At 31.0% G+C, this 21,125-nt stretch overlaps 1 protein-coding gene across 1 annotated transcript in view; it reads left to right on the top strand.

Annotated features, from left to right (window-relative positions):
- Positions 1-21,125, top strand: part of LOC119602333 (alpha-mannosidase 2) — an 87,370-nt gene that overhangs the window by 56,712 nt on the left and 9,533 nt on the right. The window contains exons 3-4 of the mRNA XM_037953774.1: positions 18,802-19,982; positions 20,136-20,228. Of these exons, the coding sequence (XP_037809702.1) occupies positions 19,428-19,982; positions 20,136-20,228 (648 nt within the window). The 5' untranslated portion in view covers positions 18,802-19,427. The remainder of the gene's footprint in view (positions 1-18,801; positions 19,983-20,135; positions 20,229-21,125) is intronic.

The following is a 21,125-nucleotide window of genomic DNA, read 5'->3' as shown; positions in this document are numbered from 1 at the left end:
TAAAAAATATTATTTTATTTGATTTTTTTGAACCACAATTTTAAATATTTCGTACTTTGTTTTATTTCATTTCCTTTTTCTCTGAAAAATTTTCGTTTTGTTTATAATAAAATAAAATCTTAATTAAAAAACTTTATTACTTTTGACTAAAGTCAATCTCAAACTTGCCAAAACTTACACATGCACAATATTTATAAACAAAACATAAAACACAATATAAAGGACCAAATTTTAAAAAGAAAATCTCTTAGAAAAACTTTAACGTTAAGATTAAAGGGTTAGTCAAAAAATATTATTATATTTCTTAAGATTTAACAAATTTTACTAACATTTTTCAATTTCAATTTGCCTTACTTAACCCTTTTACATTTCCATTTAAGTTTTTTTTTTTGTTTTAAATATACTCTAAACAACAATTGCTTAAAACACTTTATGTCCTTTATACTAGCAAAAGTAGTTTGGTCTAAAAACAGGCGAAAAAATACACAAAAACCAACAACTATGAAATCTCAATTCATATTTTTTGTTTTGTTTTTGCATCTAGGGTATGTAGTAGGTACTTTAATGCAAAAGAAAGAGTTCAATAAATTTTCGATTGGAATTGGAAAAAAAAACAAAATTTAATAGTTTTTTTTTTTTTTGTTTAACAACTATAAATCAACTAGAAAAACTATGTGACTTCCTCCTTGGGGAGTCAACCATATGACAAACAAATATATTGAGTATTTTTTTTTCTTTTAGCTTTTTTTACAATTTGAACAGGTACTTTGTTTTAAAATTTAAAATGTCTAAACTGTCTAAGACGAATTTGATATGCCCTAGAGTCTGATTTCTGTTAAATCTAAAATGTTTATCATATTATAAAGCAATATTTTTTAGGAAAGTAATTGTGAAAGCCAAACCCGAAAAATATGAAAGAAAACAAACAACTACAAAAAAGTATAGTCGGGTATTGTCGACGATATATACCGCTGAAGGAGTTTGTATGCCCCTTTATTCATTCTATATATTCGACGACAGCGGCTAAAGGAGGTGGTATAACTCTTGATACATTCTGTATCTTATTAATTTAACATCAAATCATTCACAACATTTCCGAAATATTGACTTCCCCTTAGCATTATCTTCTCGTGATTTGGCTTCAACCTCAATTACCACGTGTACCCCGAAGGGACCTCTCCAATAACCGACACAAGACATAGTCCGAAACTATGTCCTGTGGGCCAACGTTTCGACTGCTACATAGTAACACGATTTCAAGGAAGTAATTGAATATATAAATTATAAGAATTATTTCAAAATTGCATAGCTTAACACCAATTCCCGGAAAATGGATTATTTTTGTTAATAACTCCCTTTAGAAAATCGTTATTATATAATAACAAATGGAACTATTAACAAAAACTTGGATCGGTTCATAACTGAGCATAGCTCCCATATAAGGCCCCTACCGAAAATCAATTAAACGACAAAAAGTCATATCGGAACAAAATTTAACACGAATATGTTTTTTACATTTACAAATTATTCGCTAGACCCATAATTGGTGATAATTTCCATATAGAATAAATACACTTACGAAAATCACTTAATAGTATATTCACAATTGGGACGAACGACGAATTTTTCGGAACGAATATTCGTCGTCAGAAATAGAACACACTTGGGCATATGAAAATGTACACAATCATTGCGTATGACGAAATTCGTCGTACGTAACGAACTATGCGATAGGTTTATTTCTATTTCTTACGCAGACGAACGACGAATAAATTGGGGAAAATTGTTTTAAAACCAATTCCGGTAGCCTGAATTTGCTGAAATTTGGGGGTTCTGAGTACAGCTAATGACAATGCAACATTATGTTTCGAAAAAGTTTTTATGCTCTTAAAATAATCTCTGGGTCATAAAAACTAAAAATAAAATTTTCGAAAACTCGAACTTAAGTTCGAAAATTTTTTAAAGCCATTAAAACCAGTTCTCGTGGCCCGAATTGTCTGAAATTTGGCAATCTGGTGTACACTTGATGACACTACAATGCTATGTTGGAATATTTAAAATTATATTCGAAAATTCGAAGTAATGTTCGTAAAAATTTTTAAGCTGTTAAAATAACCTCAAAATTGGGGATATTCACAAAAATATAATTTTAGTTCTTTTCGAGGCCAATTTCTTACATTTTCTAATTTCGAAATAATGTTCGAATAAATTTTAAAGCTGTTAAAATTATCTCAAAATCGTGGAGATTCATAAAAATATAATTTTTGTTCCTTTTTCTTACTTTTTCCAATTTCGAACAAACAAATTTTGAAACGAATTCGCAGTACGAATAATATGATTGTGTTCCATTCGACAAATTTACGCAACGAATTTTTGTCGACTAGTTCTTCGTGCTATACGAAATTCGTCGTTCGTCCTAATTGTGCGTATACCATAAATCAGAAAAAAATACACCTCAGCCTCTATCGGGCCTGTTGTGCGCTCGTTTTCATGGATAATGTTTGTTGGTAACAACAAAAACCTTATATAGTATTCACTGAATGTATTATCTTCTGATGTTCAGATACCCAGTTTCCTGGACGTAATTCCTAAGAATTTTTCAATCATTGTTCGTGAGGGGAGTTATATCCGGAATAATATCTCTCCCAAGATATTTGGATATAATTTCGGCGAAAGCCGAATACGCACGTCCAATTTTGTATAGCTGTTACCATAATCTTTAGTGTCCAGTCAGAAAACGCAGTATCATACTAACCTCAGACTTGCTAATTTTGAAAATGCTCACTTTCTCACATATATTTTTAATTCTGACCTCTAATGCGTCAAATGGTTTTGTCTTTGTCAGGTTAACAAGCTTGAGTTCCCTTCCCTTTAAAGCTGTTACAATCTTTCTTTCGTTGCCAACTACTCCCGATATACATTCGTCCGTATATCGTAATAGTAATTCTGAGTATTACAAACATCAGCACAAGAGCATAACTCCCCAGTAAAAACTCGATAATGACAAGTACTTTACTTATCAATGACTACTACATATCGTCTGCATTACTTTTAAGTATGCTTATAAACAAAACAACTTTTTAACACCCTATTTGTAAGTATTTATTTAAGCAGTTCTTTGTAAGCGTACTTGCCTTCAATGCTAATGAAGAAGTGGTGAGTAGTTTTTTCTGTAAATAGGACCTTTCCCACAATAGTGGTGTAGGGTTGAAAATAACATCATTACGTCTGCTGAAGTAATTTCGAAGCAATAAATAGGAATTATAAATAACAACCATCATTGATTGTTGCAAATTCTTCTTCTTTTGTATCTTTGGAAGTACTTTTAAGCAAAACTTTCTAACAGATATGACCTGAGGGACTCATACATTTCAATTAACTGCAAGCAATTATAAACCCCCCATTAGTATTCTAGATATGATAAAACTTTATTTAAATGCAGTAAAATCACAATTTCCCAATGTACATCAACTATTTAAAACTTTTATAGTTTTTTTTCCATTTCTTTGTCATCCTAAGTAATACTAAACTCATAATTTACTGCATGCAAAACCATTCAATATGAACACGTTTTTCTACACGTTAAATTACGATTTTTTTTTCGTCAAAATCTATTGTCATTTTTTCGGGTTGTTTTGAAATGGAGAATAATGGGAAAACGTGTAAATGGCTCATGTTTTAGTTTATTTCTCGTGACATATTTTTTTCAGTTTTTTTTGGAAACAAATTTAATTTGTAAAAAAAAAAAACTTAATAAAAGTTGAATTTGTGATTTTGTTATAAAGTTAAATTAGTTTAGCTCTATGTATATGAAAGAAATAAAATGTTATTTGAGATTTTTATATTGTTTTATTTAGAATTGTAATAATTTCGTTATACATGAGGAAATATTTGTGTTACAGCAATTACTTAACTAGAAATTTAATTGAGTGTATTAAACCGATATAATAAAACCAATTAAATTATGGAAAATTGTTATTTTTTAATAGATTTTAATAGTTTAAAAAATAAAAAAATCACCTAAATTGTTTTTAATATACAATTTAATTAGATCTTATTGAAGGTGCTATATTGTCACCTTTTAATAATTTGAACTGAAATTAAAGTGAAACTTTTTTGGACATGTAGAGAAATAGTTGAATCTCTAACTTTTGCTATAATGTCTATTTACCAAAAAAAATTAGCCCAATTAAAAGTTTATTCAATTAAATCACTAACAAATGTTTATGTATGTGCATAAATTTAATTATACTTAAACAATAACATCATCTCTTTGTACATAAATGTATAATACATAATTTTTTTTAAACAAATTTAACTAGTAGTTGATCTTTGTAACATAAACTATTGTCAAATGAATATTAGCGTCAAAGGCAATATTTTTTTTTATATTATTATACCCTACACCACTTCAGTGGGGAGGGTGTTTTGGGTTTGTACTGATATTTGTAACGCACAATAATATTGGTCCTATACCCACCTTAAAGTATACCAATCGGCTCAGAATCATTTTCTGAGTCTGTCTGTCTGTCCGTCCATGTAAACCTTGTAATCAAACTACAAGTCGCAATTTTGAAGGTAATTCAATGAAATTTGGTACTTGATCTTCTATTGTCCCAGGGACGAAGCCTATTGAAAATGGTTAACATCGGTCCATCATTTCACCTAGGCCCCATACGACTGAACCCCCCGAATAGGTCTTTTAAACTTTGTAATCCAACTACAGGTCGCAATTTTGGAGATAATTCAATGAAATTTGGCACATGATCTTTTATGGTACCGTAAACGAAGCCTGTTGAAAATGGTTTACATCGGTCCATTATTTCACCTAGCTCTCATACAACTGAACCCGCCGAATAGAGCTTTTAAGTTCATAATTATGTTTAATATACTCATATCTCGACAAAAAGCTGCAAAAAACAAGTTCTATACAAGATTTAATGACCCTCACGAATTCCATAATAATAGGTCCTCATATGACTCTAGCCCCTATGAAAAGCCCTCATCAAAATTTCACTTAAATGTCCACAATTTTATTCAACAATAAACGGCTTAAGTATGTATATCTGAGGCAAGGTACAATTCAATTTAAATGCTTTATTATGGCAACTAAATCACATTATATTTTTGTCAAAGGTGTAGGGTATTATATGGTCGGCCTCGCCCGACTATAATTTCTTACTTGTTTTTGCTTCAATTTACTATTCACACCCAAACAACAAAAGTTTCCTCTGACTTGATCTCTAATAAAAGCACGTGCTGCTGCCGTCTGTTGTTTTATGTAAATGTAGTTGAAAAATATTGCTGGGAACCCCACTATATCAATTGAATATTCCTCTATTTATCTGTGTTTGATGATTGTAGTTAGTTTCATGAGATATGTGTATTTTTTTCTGTTTAACAATTTGCATATTTATTTAATAAAACAATCAAGATATTTCGGACGGGCATGGCTGTTTTTTTTTTTTTGTAAATAACCTACAGCAGGGATTTTCGAAAGGTAGCCAGCTCAAAGGGACTAGATTTCATTAAGGCCTTATAGTTTTATAATTTTATAAAATGTATTGCAATTTCAATATGTTGAGTTAAAAAAATATTTATTTTTTTGTAGTCGCTATAGTGCCAAAAACAGACGGACGGACAGGCGGACGGGCTTAGCTAGATCGTCTTAGAATCTTACAAGGACCCAGTATATATATACTTTATGGGGTCTATGAGCAATATTTCGATGACACAATCAATATAAAAAGTCGAAACCCAGAGACCAAAATATACATTTCTAAAGGATTTAACATCTGGCCTCATAAATCCTCAATCACATCAGGTTTTTGAGAAAAACTGAAAAAAAAAATTCATGAAATCAGTTATATGGTCCGAGAGTCGAATCTGTCGACTTTAAAATAAAGGCTTAATCTTTGTCATATCTTCATCATTATTCAAGATATCTTAACTTAAAACTCGAAACAACTATTAATCCCAAAAAGTATAAGTTGCCTTTATTTTACGGCAAAATTTCATCAAACGATATCTTCGCGAGTACAAGAGATTTTTTTTAAATAATTCAAAGGGATTTTTAAGAGAAAAATTTTAATAAATAAGTATGCATGTCATAGAATAAAGGCGAAACGGAGAATTTTTTTATTATTTTTCGAAGATTTAAGTTAAGATAACTCGATATAACGGAGTTTAAACTTTTATTTTTAAGTCGACATATTGGGCTTTCACATGATTTAACAAAATTTATCAATAAAGATGTCTTCGTGCTGTTTCAAACGATTCAAATATTGCGGAAAATGAGGATTTTTTTAGTTTTTAAGAGATGACATCTCAAAAATGTGATGGGGAACTTCTGAGGCCCGATTCGGATATAGCAATTTTCAATCCTTTACAAAATTATACTTTGATCTCGGTGCAATTGGACCTCTTTAAAAATCACTCTGATCTTTATATTAATATCGGCATATGACACTCTTCCTCCTTTTTGTTTTTTGAAAAAACTAGGTATCTCGGGAACTATTGGAGATATCGTAAAGAAATTTCACAAGGTTAGAAAAGGGAGTTGTTAGCTTCGTAATAGAAATTGGGGCCAGTGGTTAGCCCCTCATAGTTGCTCTCCTCGGGTATAATTTATGGTTATGGATTAAAAGCTTTTAAAAACTTAGATCTTTATAAATTTGATGAGAAATTTCAACGATTCGTCACGACCGAATGTAAGTGTCTTTTCTAGAAAATGTCGTATATGATGCACATACATATTTATGACTTGTGTTGCTAAATGTAATAACATACATTGGAGGTTGTGTACGAAAAAAAAACTCAAAAATAAACAAAAACATAAACTAACAATTACTTTTTTTGTTCTTGCATGTACTAGACTACTGAATGGGGAATATGAATCTAGTTAGTAATGAAATAGAGAAAAAACCTCACAAACAAACTAAAGAAATTATTTTGAATACAAAAGGTGTGGGTGTTTTTTTTTTTTTTTTGTATGTCAGTATTGTTAGATTTAAACAAATATGTAAAATAGTTAAATTTATGTATATATCACAAAAACACAAGATTCTGTTGTCTTTTTTAGAAAGCTAACGAAGTAAAACTTACAGCAAGAAGCTTACAACTATATGAAGCAGTCATGGGTATTTTACAATAGAATAGAAAGGGTTTCAAAAGAAAAGAAAATGCTGATTGACAACTTTATGAATACCAGGATCAAATTATATGCTTTCTACTGTTCCAAACTTTAACTTAAATATAACATTATGCCCATCACTGAAACATGTTGGTACTTATATCTTCCTCATTCAAACATACAGGTGTTCCATTCACAACATCACACTGTTATGAAGTTTTACCATAGAACGCGTGAAAGTGTTAAAGATTGTGAAAGGTATACGACGACACCTTTTTATATTTTTTTTCTGTAATTTTTTTTAGTGACAACATTAATTATGTTGCAATTTAAAGTACAAATATTTTTGTTCTACATTTTAGATGTGTTACAAAAATACAACAAACTAAAAACAAGTAAAAGTGTTGTTTGTATTCGCCTATGTCGAATCTCATAAATCCATCTCCAAAATATGTAACGTCTTAAAAATTTTGATTCAAATGACATTTTGACACACCACAAAGTATCATAATGTCCATGGGTGTTATGAAAATTTCAGAAGAATTTCAAATACTGGACTCTTTGAAATCCTCGGACTTTATGTTACATTGCTCATGGACACTATGACTCAATTTAGTGCGTCATAACGTCCAATTCAGTTCAATTCAGACGTATTGCCTTTGTTATTGGCCCAACATTAAGTATGGCACATACTTGTTGATCTATTTGGATAATTTTCAATACTATCATTAAGGTTATTTTTTTCCTTAATTCCGAAATACTTTGCTGACAAAAAAAGTGCTTTCCTGAAAGATGGGTTATGCGGGGGCAAGGGTATATATGGGCCTATACTTATAAATGTTAATAGAAGGACTTACGTTTACATTAAAGTTAATTATGCAGAATTTTATCTGTGTTCATAAGTGATTTATTGACCCTCAAGTCCTTTTCTGAATTGGACTTTGTGTTAGAGCTAGGGTCAAATAAGGCCGGATCATTACAAAAATTGGCAGTAGTAGTACTAGTAGTTAATACTTATACAAAACTATTTTGTGCCGATTTGTACATATACATATAACAGTTAACATAATTATGGTCTCAAGAGCCCTGTTTGGGAGATAAGTTTGTATGGGAGCTAATTGAAATAATGTACCGATTTTCAATAGCCTTCGTTCTTGGGCCAAGATAATAATATGTGTAAAATTTCATAAAATTTTATGAGACGATTTGTATAATTTTAGGTGGATGTGAGACCAATATTTTTGGATGTTACAAACATCATCACAAACGCATAATATCCTCCCCAATATAGTGGTGTAACAACAACAGTTGACATAATTATGGCCTCAAGAGCCCTATTTCACTTAGCCCCCCTCTTCTGGGGGGCTAAGTGAAATAATGTACCGATTTCAAACATTTTCAATAGGCTTCGTTCTTGGGCCACGATAATAATATGTGGCAAATTTTATCAAATTTGATGAGACTTTTTGTATAATTTAAGGTGGATGTGAGACCAATATTTTTGGGTGTTACAAACATCAGCACAAACGCATAATATCCTCCTCAATATAGTGGTGTAACAACAACAACAACAGTGGACATAATTATGGCTCAAGTGCCCTATTTGGGAGATGCTCTTCTATTCAACCAATTTCAAACATTTTCAATGAGCCGATTTTATTTTTGGGTTTTACAAACATCAGCACAAACGCATAATACCCTCCCAACTATACTAGTGTAGGTTATAAACAGTTTTTAAATCCATAATCTAGTTTATTTTGATTTCAATATAATTTTTTTATTTTCTTTCCTACTCCTTTAAGTGAATGTCCCAAATTAGATTGAATATTGATGTATGTACATTAGGGTTTCCCGTGGACCACTTTTTGTAGGAATATCTCTCAAACGATGCGTATTAATATATTGAACATGTGAGAAACAAAATATATATTTTTTTGAAAGGGGCCTCACTTCCCTAGCAGCGATTGAAAATCTTGACCTTTAAGAGGTATTCCAGCAAAAAAGATGTTCACGGAACACCCCAATGTTCAAATGTATGTATGTTAATTGATTAGTGATAGTGGGAAATTCTAATGCTGGAACATAGTACATACGATTAAAATAAACATACATACTACATATATAAATTTAAACATGATATATGGACGGTTTGATTTTGTGAAGATGAATGAATAATGGTTGTGATTGTTGTTGTACTTGTTGTGGTTCTATTCAAAATTCATGAATATATGCATGTTGATCTTGCATAAGAACAGTAAAAGTTGTGGAAGTGTATATAGTTTCATATATATCTCAATTTAGTTTTCTTAGTTATCATGTATGCGGCTGCTATATAAATGTTTTCAACTGTACTAGTGCCTTATTTGCATTTCTAAAAGCAATTATATTATTTTAACCATAAATTTCTATACATCAACAATAATTAAGATTAAAATCTCTTAATAATCTTCATACTATTTTAAAATCCTTAACTACATTTTCATCATATAAATTATAAATACTTTTAGATGTTCAACGAGAAGTGATGGTTAAATTTAGTTTTCAAGTGTTCTTCTAAAAGTACAACAACCAGACTCGTTACAAAAACCATTTCTAATTTCAAAAGAGAAAGCTTTCCAAAACCACAGTATTAGTGTTTATAATCGGCAATGCCAAAGAAACTCACATATACACACCATCAAGACATGTATTTTAAAGTAAATTAAAAGTAAAATTCGGACTGCGACTTTATAGGCCCTAATGGATCGATCCTATTACGCGGTATCACTTGTATGTGTGCTAAAAGAAATCATGGACCGATATTGACTATTTTCAATACCAAATAAATTCATGATATTTAGGATCATAAGTCATGAAAGTACCTCTTTTATATCATCACTAATTTCCTGATAAATTCTTTCAAAATATTAAATAACATAATAAATTATATTTACTTGACCTTTTTTAAATGTAACAACAAATTAAACATTATAAAGTAATAAACTTAATTTGCAAATATATAATTAACTTTTTTGCAAATGTACAAATTAGCATAACATTTTCTATGGAGCGTAAAAGGTTATATACAAAAATATATTGATTCTTTATGGTTCAGCTTTTAGGTAGTAAAAGTTGGAGCTTGACGAATTATTAATTTAACTCTTACAAATTTGCTTTACTTTTGTCATGACGAATAGAGCGTAAAAAGTCATAAAAAAATCTGGCAACAAAGATTAGAAATTCAATTTAAAGTTTATTTTTTATAAAAAACATACAATTAAATCATTGGAAACGTCTAAGTATATAAGAGGCCTCAGTTCCATATCAGCGGTTGAAAATCTTGATATACATAAGTAAAATATGTTAAAAAAATTCTGCAATCTTTTCAAAAAATTTCGTAATTTTAAGCTGATTATAAGAAAAATAATTTTAAAATTTTGTTAAAAATATTCTTGGTCCACAAAATGATTTTTAGTGGATTTGAGAGGCATATGATTTTTGCTTTTTATCGAAATAGGTGTTACAATTTTCGTAATTTTTAGCTTATACAGAAAAATATTTGAAAAATCGTTTGTCATTTAGTTTAGTCCATTTCAGGTTTTTTTTTATGATTATGTAATTTATATGACCCTTATAATGCACTAAATGTCGTTTTGCGGACCAGTAATAAATACTCTATCAAAAAATGTAATTATTTTTCTCGCGATAAACTCAAAATTACGGAATTTTTGAAACCCATTTCGAAAAGATTACATACATTTTTTTCAACATGTTGTACTGAGGGAACTGAGGCGAGGCCTCTTTGAAAAAAAAAATATTTTTAATTTTTCTCGTAATTAGTACATTAATTCTCATCGTTTGTGAGGTATTCCTAATGTAACTTTTTGAAAGCATGTCTGATAGAAATAAGATATCTGGAGCCTGAAGATATGTTTGATTTCAACATATATACGGATCGATAGAGGCGCATCCCTAAATTCAGCAGGGAAGGGTCTGTTAAATAGCGTGACAAAATTACAAAAAGTAAATACACACTTTGCGACACCGAGTGCAGTTTATAGATCTAGTAGTTCACATCACCATATTTATTCTCAAAATAGTTCTCTAACTTAAAAATTTTTATCTGAATTTTCTTTGATCCGATTTTATTTTGTTAAACGACAATAGCAAAACGAAGGATTTAAAATTTCAAAATTGGAATAAATTTAAAGTTTTGATATCTCATTTTATTGGGAAGAAAAACCAGTATATTTCAAAAAGTTATGGACCCTATGACTATATTCAGGGGTTTGCTAGGTGAAAAATTAACCGATTTCAACCATTTCCAATAGGGTTTTTAAATATGTCCTCATCTGGACGGATATAACTAAATCGACTTTACTCTACATTGGTCTCTACGTCAAAATCCGTTCTACAACTTGTTGTACTCTTCGTGAGAAGGGCCATTATATTTGTCCAGGGTATAAAAACGCTGAAAAAGAATTAGTTCAAGAATTGTTCTAAAGAAGGTTCCAGAACCGTTTCACAGAAAGAGTGTCAACTTCATAACGCTTCCACAGAACCAGTTCTAAAGGTTACAATAAAAAAACATTGGTCTCTACGTCAAAATAATTATCCTTTCTACAACTATAATTTTCCACCCTATAAAGGATATACATATATTCTGCATCCTTATAGATAGAGGAGTCGATTATGCAATGTCCGTCTGCCTGTCTGTCCGTCTGTCTGTCTATCCCTCTGTGTGTCTGCCAAATATCTTCGGGATCCAAATCTTCAATAATTCTGTCAGACATGCTTTCGAGAAGTTTCCTATTTAAAATCAGCAAAATATGTCCATAAACCATTCAGAGGACTTTAGTTGTAACTCCCAACTAATTAAATATGCATGTTTTCAAATTGTGTTATATAAAAAGGAATAATTATTTTTTAATAACACTTTAAAAGCAAAACCAACACTAAAATAATCCATTAATTTTTTTGTGGTTTTATAATGCAAATCTGTTTTTAACACTGACTGACATGCATTCGATGATCTAAAAAAGATGTCATTAATTCATTTGATTATAAATGACACACAACCTTAAAACTTTATTTCCAAAATTTCAAAATGTTAAGAACATATTTCGATAAAACATTGCATGTTAAAAAGCTTAAAGTTTTTCAGAATTGATAGCCGAATCGTAAATGAATCCTAAACGATTTAAAGTAGTAGAAAATCGAAAAGTGAATGTATAGAGTGGGAATGAAATTAACAAGTATGTAATTAGATATGTTAATTCGCTGTTAATTTCGTAAAGTTCGTTGTTGTGATGTTAGTGAGAAAATACGATTAATGTTCGTACCTTAAGGTAATATTTGGTCGTCGTTGTACCTCCATTCTGAAGTTATTCAATGATGGCTTTTATCCATTTAATCAAATTTTTTTTACAATATGTAAAAGTTTTTGTCATGCAATGTTTATTTTTAATTGTAAATTTTTTATGTACTATAGATTTTTAACTCTAAAATGTAACATGACATTAAACATACATAAAAACATATATAATCTTGTATATACATACATATATACAACTTATATCTATAGAAGTAAACTTTTTTTTGCATTCGTTTTGCAAACATTTAATCGTTCGGAAGTAATGGAAGTTGTTATTATTTAATGCAATTATTGGTTTCTGCTATTTATCTTTCCGGTCATTAGGTAAAGTGTATGTAATTGTGAAAAAGACGATGTATGAAAGCGAATTGCATTTTCTATTAGTTATGCTATGTTGACCATATATAATACATTTTTATGGATAATGCGTTTTACAGATATATAGCCACTAATGTATCTATATTTTGCTATTACAGGTGTTGAACTATAAAGAGTTATAAGAGTGACAAAAAGTTTATTAATTATAATTTGAACATCGTTGATTGTGGTCAGAAACTATAGCCTAAGAAGTGGTACTTTTTGTAAAAATATCCTAAAAGCATAAATTTTTGTAAATTCTATGAAGAGTTTATGACCTACTTACTTACTCATCGGTTTAGTATATGATAGAGTTGAACTAATCTTTGCAACTAACATTTTCCAAATTTAGATGTTTTATCTATAACTAGTCTATGAACAAGGTTGCTGACTAATTTATGGACTAGGCTTCGGAGAATATGGACTAGTCTATTGGCTAGTCTTTGGACTTGTCTATTGCACAGTCTATAGACTTGTGTGTTGCTTCGGAGAATATGGACTAGTCTATTGGCTAGTCTTTGGACTTGTCTATTGCACAGTCTATAGACTTGTGTGTTGCACAGTCTATGGACTAGTCTCTTGATACGTCTATAGATTAGTCTATGGCGTATTGACTACAACATGAACTATTCTATTGAATAGTCTATGACCTAGTCTTTTGACAGGTTTATTAAATAGTATGTGGTCTAATAATTAATCTATTGGCTAGTCCATTGACGAGTTTATAAATTAACAAATAGATTGGTCCATGTACAAATCTATGGATTAGTCTTTATACCAATATATTGACTATATATTGATCTATGTACCAATCTATTGACTATATATTGGTCTATGTACCAATCTATTGACTAGTCTATTGGCTGGCCTATTGATTAGTCTGATACGTAGCTTATTGGCTAGTCTATTGAGTAGCCCATTGACTTGCCTATAGATTATCTTTTGTCAAATCCGAGAAATAATAATATGGACTAGTCTCTTGTTTAGTCTATGAACTAGTCAATTGAATAGTATATGGACAAGTCTATAGACTCGTCCATATACTATACCATATTAAATTTGTCAGAAACCGAGTTTTCAGATTAGTCTATAGACTTGTTCAATTGACTAGTCTCTCGTTTAGTCTATGAATTAGTCAATTGAATAGTATATGGACAAGTCTATAGACTAATCTGAAAACTCGGTTTCTGACAAATTTAATATGCCGGAAACGTATAGTACTGCGGTATTTTCCTATGTCAAAAATTACTGAAACATTACATTACTGAAATTCCCATCCCTGATTTCATGAGCAACAAACACTCTGTGTTTTGAATGTAGACTTATTTAAAGTGATTGTAAATAAATAATTATTTTAATATTTTATATTTACCCACATATTGTATAAGCTGGCTCTACATACTATCATTGCCGCCGTAATTACATACAGCTCTGTCAATTATTAGTTTTATAATGAAAATAATTAAATGATAGCTCTTATTTAGAAACAACAAACAACATACGAACTGACTATGCCTGTATAACTTATTTAAATTATAATAAAAATTTACTAAAAAAGTTCTAAATAGTATTTTTTTCACAATGGCTTCAAAAGTAATTGTACATTTATATATAGCCGTTGTAATCTTGACTCATTAACGCGACCACAAAAGTCACAAAGTCGTGCGAAATTTTAAAACATAAATAAAAAGTGAATGCAAAAAGACGCCCTAACTTGCTACAAGGCAAAAACTAGACACAAATATAATAGTAATCATATTTAGTTAGTAGTAAAGGTAAAAAAGTAAAATTAACAAGTACTGCTCACACTTCAATATTTAACCTACTAAAGCATAAATACTGCCAACTGTGTCTTTCTTTATAAATTCACAAACAAAAAACAAACATCAGTCTGTCAGCAGTTAGTAATTTAGTACTTAGAACTTGTACTTAGTACATATTAGTATTTGGCATAGAAAGTGTAAAAGTGTCATAATTTTCTAAAGGTGTTTGCGCCATAAGCAAAAAAAAAAAAAAAAAAAGAACCAAAGAAGGAAAGGTCGTTCATTGATGATGGTTGTCATTGTGTGTTTAACCAGCAAAACAAAGTCGTTGTCGTTATTGTACTTGGCCTAAAATAAAATGCTAATTTTCTTTTTCGCTTCTATTTTTACTACTATTCTACTTATATTCATTCTTTCTTTTACTCGCCCTGTTTTTTAGTCAGCCAGTCAGTGAGACAGTCTTTTATTCATTCAATTTGTTTGTGTTTTCGCATCAGTGCTTTATGATTTATTAGGTTTCAGGCGATTGTTAAAGTACTTGGAGCAGAATTGTAATAGAATGCAAACATATTTCGATGATTTCACTGCAGCGAGATATTTAATCTCACTCTGACTAGACTATGACTAGACTATGACTAGACTATGGACTAGACTATGGACTAGACTATGGGCTAGACTATGGACTAGACTATGGACTAGACTATGGACTAGACTATGGACTAGACTATGGACTAGACTATGACTAGACTATGACTAGACTATGACTAGGCTATGACTAGACTATGAGTAGACTATGACTAGACTATGACTAGACTATGACTAGACTATGACTAGACTATGGACTAGACTGTGGACTAGACTATGGACTAGACTATGGACTAGACTATGGACTAGGCTATGGACTAGACTATGGACTAGACTATGGACTAGACTATGGACTAGACTATGGACTAGACTATGGACTAGACTATGGACTAGACTATGGACTGGACTGTGGACTTGACTTTAGACTAAACTATGGACTAGACTATGACTAGACTATGACTAGACTATGACTAGACTATGACTAGACTATGACTAGACTATGACTACACTATGACTAGACTATGACTAGACTATGACTAGACTATGACTAGACTATGACTAGACTATGACTAGACTATGACTACACTATGACTATACTATGACTAGACTATGACTAGACTATGACTAGACTATGACTAGACTATGAAGACTATGACTAGACTATGACTAGACTATGACTAGACTATGACTAGACTATGGACTAGACTATGGACTAGACTATGGACTAGACTATGGACTAGACTATGGACTAGACTATGGACTAGACTATGGACTACTAGGACTAGACTATGGACTAGACTATGGACTAGACTATGGACTAGACTATGGACTAGACTATGGACTAGACTATGGACTAGACTATGGACTAGACTATGGACTAGACTATGGACTAGACTATGGACTAGACTATGGACTAGACTATGGACTAGACTATGGACTAGACTAGGGACTAGACTATGGACTAGACTAATGGACTAGAACTATGGACTAGACTATGGACTAGACTATGGGACTAGACTATGGACTCGAGACTATGGACTTAGACTATGGACTAGACTATGGACTAGACTATGACTAACTATGGACTAGACTATGGACTAGACTATGGACTAGACTATGGACTAGACTATGACTAGACTATGGACTAGACTATGGACTAGACTAATGGACTAGACTATGGACTAGACTATGGACTAGACTATGGACTAGACTATGGACTAGACTATGGACTAGACTAATGGACTAGACTATGGACTAGACTATGGACTAGACTATGGACTAGACTATGGACTAGACATGGAATAGAACTATGGACTAGACTAATGGACTATACTACGGACTAGACTATGACTAGACTATGGACTAGACTATGGACTAGACTATGGACTAGATTATGAACTAGACTATGGCTAGAATATGGACTAGACTATTGACTTGACTATGGACTAGACTATGGACTAGACTATGGACTAGACTATGGACTAGACTATGGACTAGACTATGGACTAGACTATGGACTAGACTATGGACTAGATTATGAACTAGACTATGGACTAGAATATGACTATTGACTTAACTATGGACTAGACTATGGACTAGAATATAGACTATGGACTAGACTATGGACTAAATTATGGACTAGACCATGGACTAGACTATGGACTAGACTATGGACTAAATTATGGACTAGACTATGGACTAGACTATGGACTAGACTATGGACTAGACTATGGACTAGACTATGGACTAGACTATGGACTAGACTATGGACTAGACTATGGACTAGACTATGGACTATGGACTAGACTATGGACTAGACTATGGACTAGACTATGGACTAGACTATGGACTAGACTATGGACTAGACTATGGACTAGACTATGGACTAGACTATGGACTAGACTATGGACTAGACTATGGACTAGACTATGGACTAGATTATGAACTAGACTATGGACTAGAATATGACTATTGACTTGACTATGGACTAGACTATGGACTAGAATATAGACTATGGACTAGACTATGGACTAAATTATGGACTAGACCATGGACTAGACTATGGACTAGACTATGGACTAGACTATGGACTAGACTATGGACTAGACTATAGACTAGACTATGGACTAGACTATGGACTAAACTATGGACTAGACGATGGACTTGACTATGGACTAGACTATTGACTTGACTATGGACTAGAATATAGACTATGGACTATACTATGGACTAGACTGTGGACTAGACTTTGGACTAGACCATGGGCTAGACTATGTACTAGAATAGCCTAATATTTCAGTTTATTAATAATAAATATAAAAATTTCGTAAAAATTTGCACATTCCTTTAAAACTCTGTTAATAAGTAAAAGTTGCCAACGAAAACATGCACATTTTACCAATAATGAATATTGTTTACACTTCTACTGAGTATTACAACAGGCAGTCAACAAAGTCGAATAAATACAATTGTACGAATCTCTCATACATATTTCTGACCGATTTTTTGGTATTGCAAGTATTTATTTTCTTGTTTTTATTTTCATTCATGTTCATTGACCATTTTACGTTTAAGCCAACAACAATTTATGCATATTTAATGTGCAATACTTTCGTACTACACAATATCATTAACGGTATAATGTTGTAAACTGAGGAAATTTTAGTTATTTATTTTTTTACTGCATTATTTATGGTCAAGTTTATCTTTCTGTTCCTCTGTCATGAGTTGTACATAAGTATCTTATATACATAATATATGTATGTATGTCCATTTTATCTGTGATGTTTACACTTGAATGTTCTCTTTTAAGGTTTGAACTTGATATTGGTATTACAAGTTTCGAACGAACGACAACTCGTATGTGAGAATAAATTAGTTAAAACTAATGCCATTAAGGGACTTTAGTACTAAAGTGTAATTTATTGTGGAATTGGCATGTTGTTTTAAATGAACATTTTTAAGGTTAAATTAAAAAGTTTAGTAATTACTTTTTATCATGATAATCGTTGAATTTAATTGGAAAGTTTTGAAATTTTTCAGATGGAATGATTTTTTTTAAATATTCTACTAAATACATATTTATAAGATGTGTATTTGGTATGAGATATTTCCAGACCATGGTATTGTAGATTTTAGTCATACATACATATATATTTCTCACACATATACATATACACTTAGATATTCAATAAGATAATGATTTGTTAAGCTGCACTACAAAAAGGATGGTTGCTATATATGTTTACTTTTGGAATGCATCAAAATATTGGTTAATTTTTGTTAAGGAACCTTAACAAACTAGTCTTAACTATTGGGGATAGTTGTTCCTCTATATAGGTAGGCTTTGGTTTCCCAACAATGATAAGAATAGCAGGCGTTGAAACTTTGACAAATTTAATATTTTTTACAAATTGAGTTTACAAATTTAAATAGTTTCTCTACTTGCCTCAAGATACAAATTCCAGCCTAAAATTTTTCCAAAGTTCTTGGTTTTGTATTAAGAAAATAAAGCAATTCACCTTAATTTATAATAATACAAAATTAATTTCTGCAAAATCATATCAAATTAACTTTAATTGTTTGTTTTTATTTTCTTCCACTTCTTACAGATTTCCCAAAGTCAATAACAAAAGATACAACAAGAACAAGAAAAAGTTCTAAAGATGCCACCGACGGTAGCTGATATTTGACATAAAAAATTTAACAAGTATTAAAAACAAACCACAAAATACAATTAACAAGTAAAGAAACCAAAATAAAATAAAAGATAAACAGACTTTATAAGAAACAAACAAAACAAAAAAAAAAAAAAAAAAAAATCAACGGCTAAGAATCTCTGGACATGGCTGACAAGCAGTTAAATTAGTTTTTAAGATTGACATAAAGCCCTTGTTGTATTTGTACGACAACAAATACAAACAGAATTTACAGGGCTTAGAGCAAAAAAACAAAACAAAAATCTCATATAAACAGTCAATATAAATTAAATAAACGATATCGAATACTATAGGGTTTTTTTGTATTCAACGAATTCTTCTCAAATAACCCCCAACGGTACAAAAACAAAACCAAAAAAAAAGAATTTAATCCTTTTTGAATCCCAAAATTAAAGCCGTGAGAGAGCGAAAAACTCGTATCGAACAAGCAAACAGCAAGTGAATGAACAGCGGTCAACCAACCAACCTACCAAAACCAAACCAAAACGAGCGACCATTGAAGCCAACAAATAAACAGCATGACATTTAAAATATTTCGACGTGGTTCTGCACGTTGTATTGGTTTACTATCGGCTTTTATAACTATACTATTATGTCTTTACTATATCTCTATGGGTCAACCCTCCATACAGCCCAAAGATCCCCTACAGGCCAGTTTATTAACAGGACAGCAAGCAACTTTAATAACATCAGCGAATGGTGGCACTGGTTCAATGCAGCAGCAACAACATTATAATAAAAATTATGCATCGCATAAAATGAAATACAACGACAATGAAGATAATACAGCTTCAGTATCATACAGACAACAACAAAAGCAGCAGCACCAGCAGCAGCAGCAGCAACAACATAAATTGATAGCCAAATCTGCTTTATATAGCAATGACCCAGCTTTACAATCTGGCAGCAGTATAACAACTGGTGGAGGGCTAGCAGGTGATAGTGGCAGTGGTACTGCTTATGCCTCTAGCATGTATGTCAATAATCCTCAATGGGGCGATAAATGTTACATTCTAGATGAGAGTGATACAAATATTACAGCCCAAGAGGAATATGCAAAATTTGATTTTCAGGTAAATACTAGTACTACTTGAAAAAGAATGTAAAAAAATTGCTTACATTCAACGATAACAATTTTTTATGTTTTGCATATTTATGAATTATGTTTCTTTTTTTTTAATTTTTTTGCTGTTCTGTTCTTTTTGTTTTATTCCACCAAATTACAGCCAGAATGGATACGTACCAAGGAGTATTGGGACAGAGGGTTCGAAGAACGTTTTGAAGCGCAGAAAAAAGATAAGCAACGACCACCATTAAAGGTAATTATACATAAAGATTTACGTTTTTTTGCAAGTATGTAAATTAAATGTTTGTGATTAAGTTAAGTAAATCCGGTTATTTTATAAAGGGTTTCTTAAACCCTTTCGCTTTTGAAAATTACCGTAACCCAATGTTCTCACTACGAAGTCGAATAACTATAACTGCAATTGAAAACACCTCAAAACCCTCGGTAGATACTGAATTAAACCAACTTACTAACTAACTAACTAACTAACTAAACTAACTAACTAACTAACTACTAACTAACTAACTAACTAACTACTAACTAACTAACTAACTAATAACTAACTACTACTAACTAACTAACTACTACTAACTAACTAACTAACTAACTAACTAACTAACTAACTAACTAACTAACTAACTAACTAACTAACTAACTAACTAACTAACTAACTAACTAACTACTAACTAACTAACTAACTAACTAACTAACTAACTAACTAACTAACTAACTAACTACTAACTAACTAACTAACTAACTAACTAACTAACTACTAACTAACTAACTACTAACTAACTAACTAACTAACTAACTAACTAACTAACTAACTAACTAACTAACTAACTAACTAACTAACTAACTAACTAACTAACTAACTAACTAACTAACTAACTAACTAACTAACTAACTAACTAACTAACTAACTAACTAACTAACTAACTAACTAACTAACTAACTAACTAACTAACTAACTAACTAACTACTAACTAACTAACTAACTAACTAACTAACTAACTAACTAACTAACTAACTAACTAACTAACTAACTAACTAACTAACTAACTAACTAACTAACTAACTAACTAACTAACTAACTAACTAACTAACTAACTAACTAACTACTAACTAACTAACTAACTACTAACTAACT

Source organism: Lucilia sericata, unplaced genomic scaffold (genome assembly GCF_015586225.1).
Source record: "Lucilia sericata isolate MDLA Ls3-8-SP2 unplaced genomic scaffold, ASM1558622v1 Contig000223F_arrow, whole genome shotgun sequence".
Lineage (NCBI taxonomy): Eukaryota > Metazoa > Arthropoda > Insecta > Diptera > Calliphoridae > Lucilia > Lucilia sericata.
The sequence above is the reverse complement of the archived record's forward strand: the minus strand, read 5'-3'. Positions and strand labels throughout refer to the sequence as shown.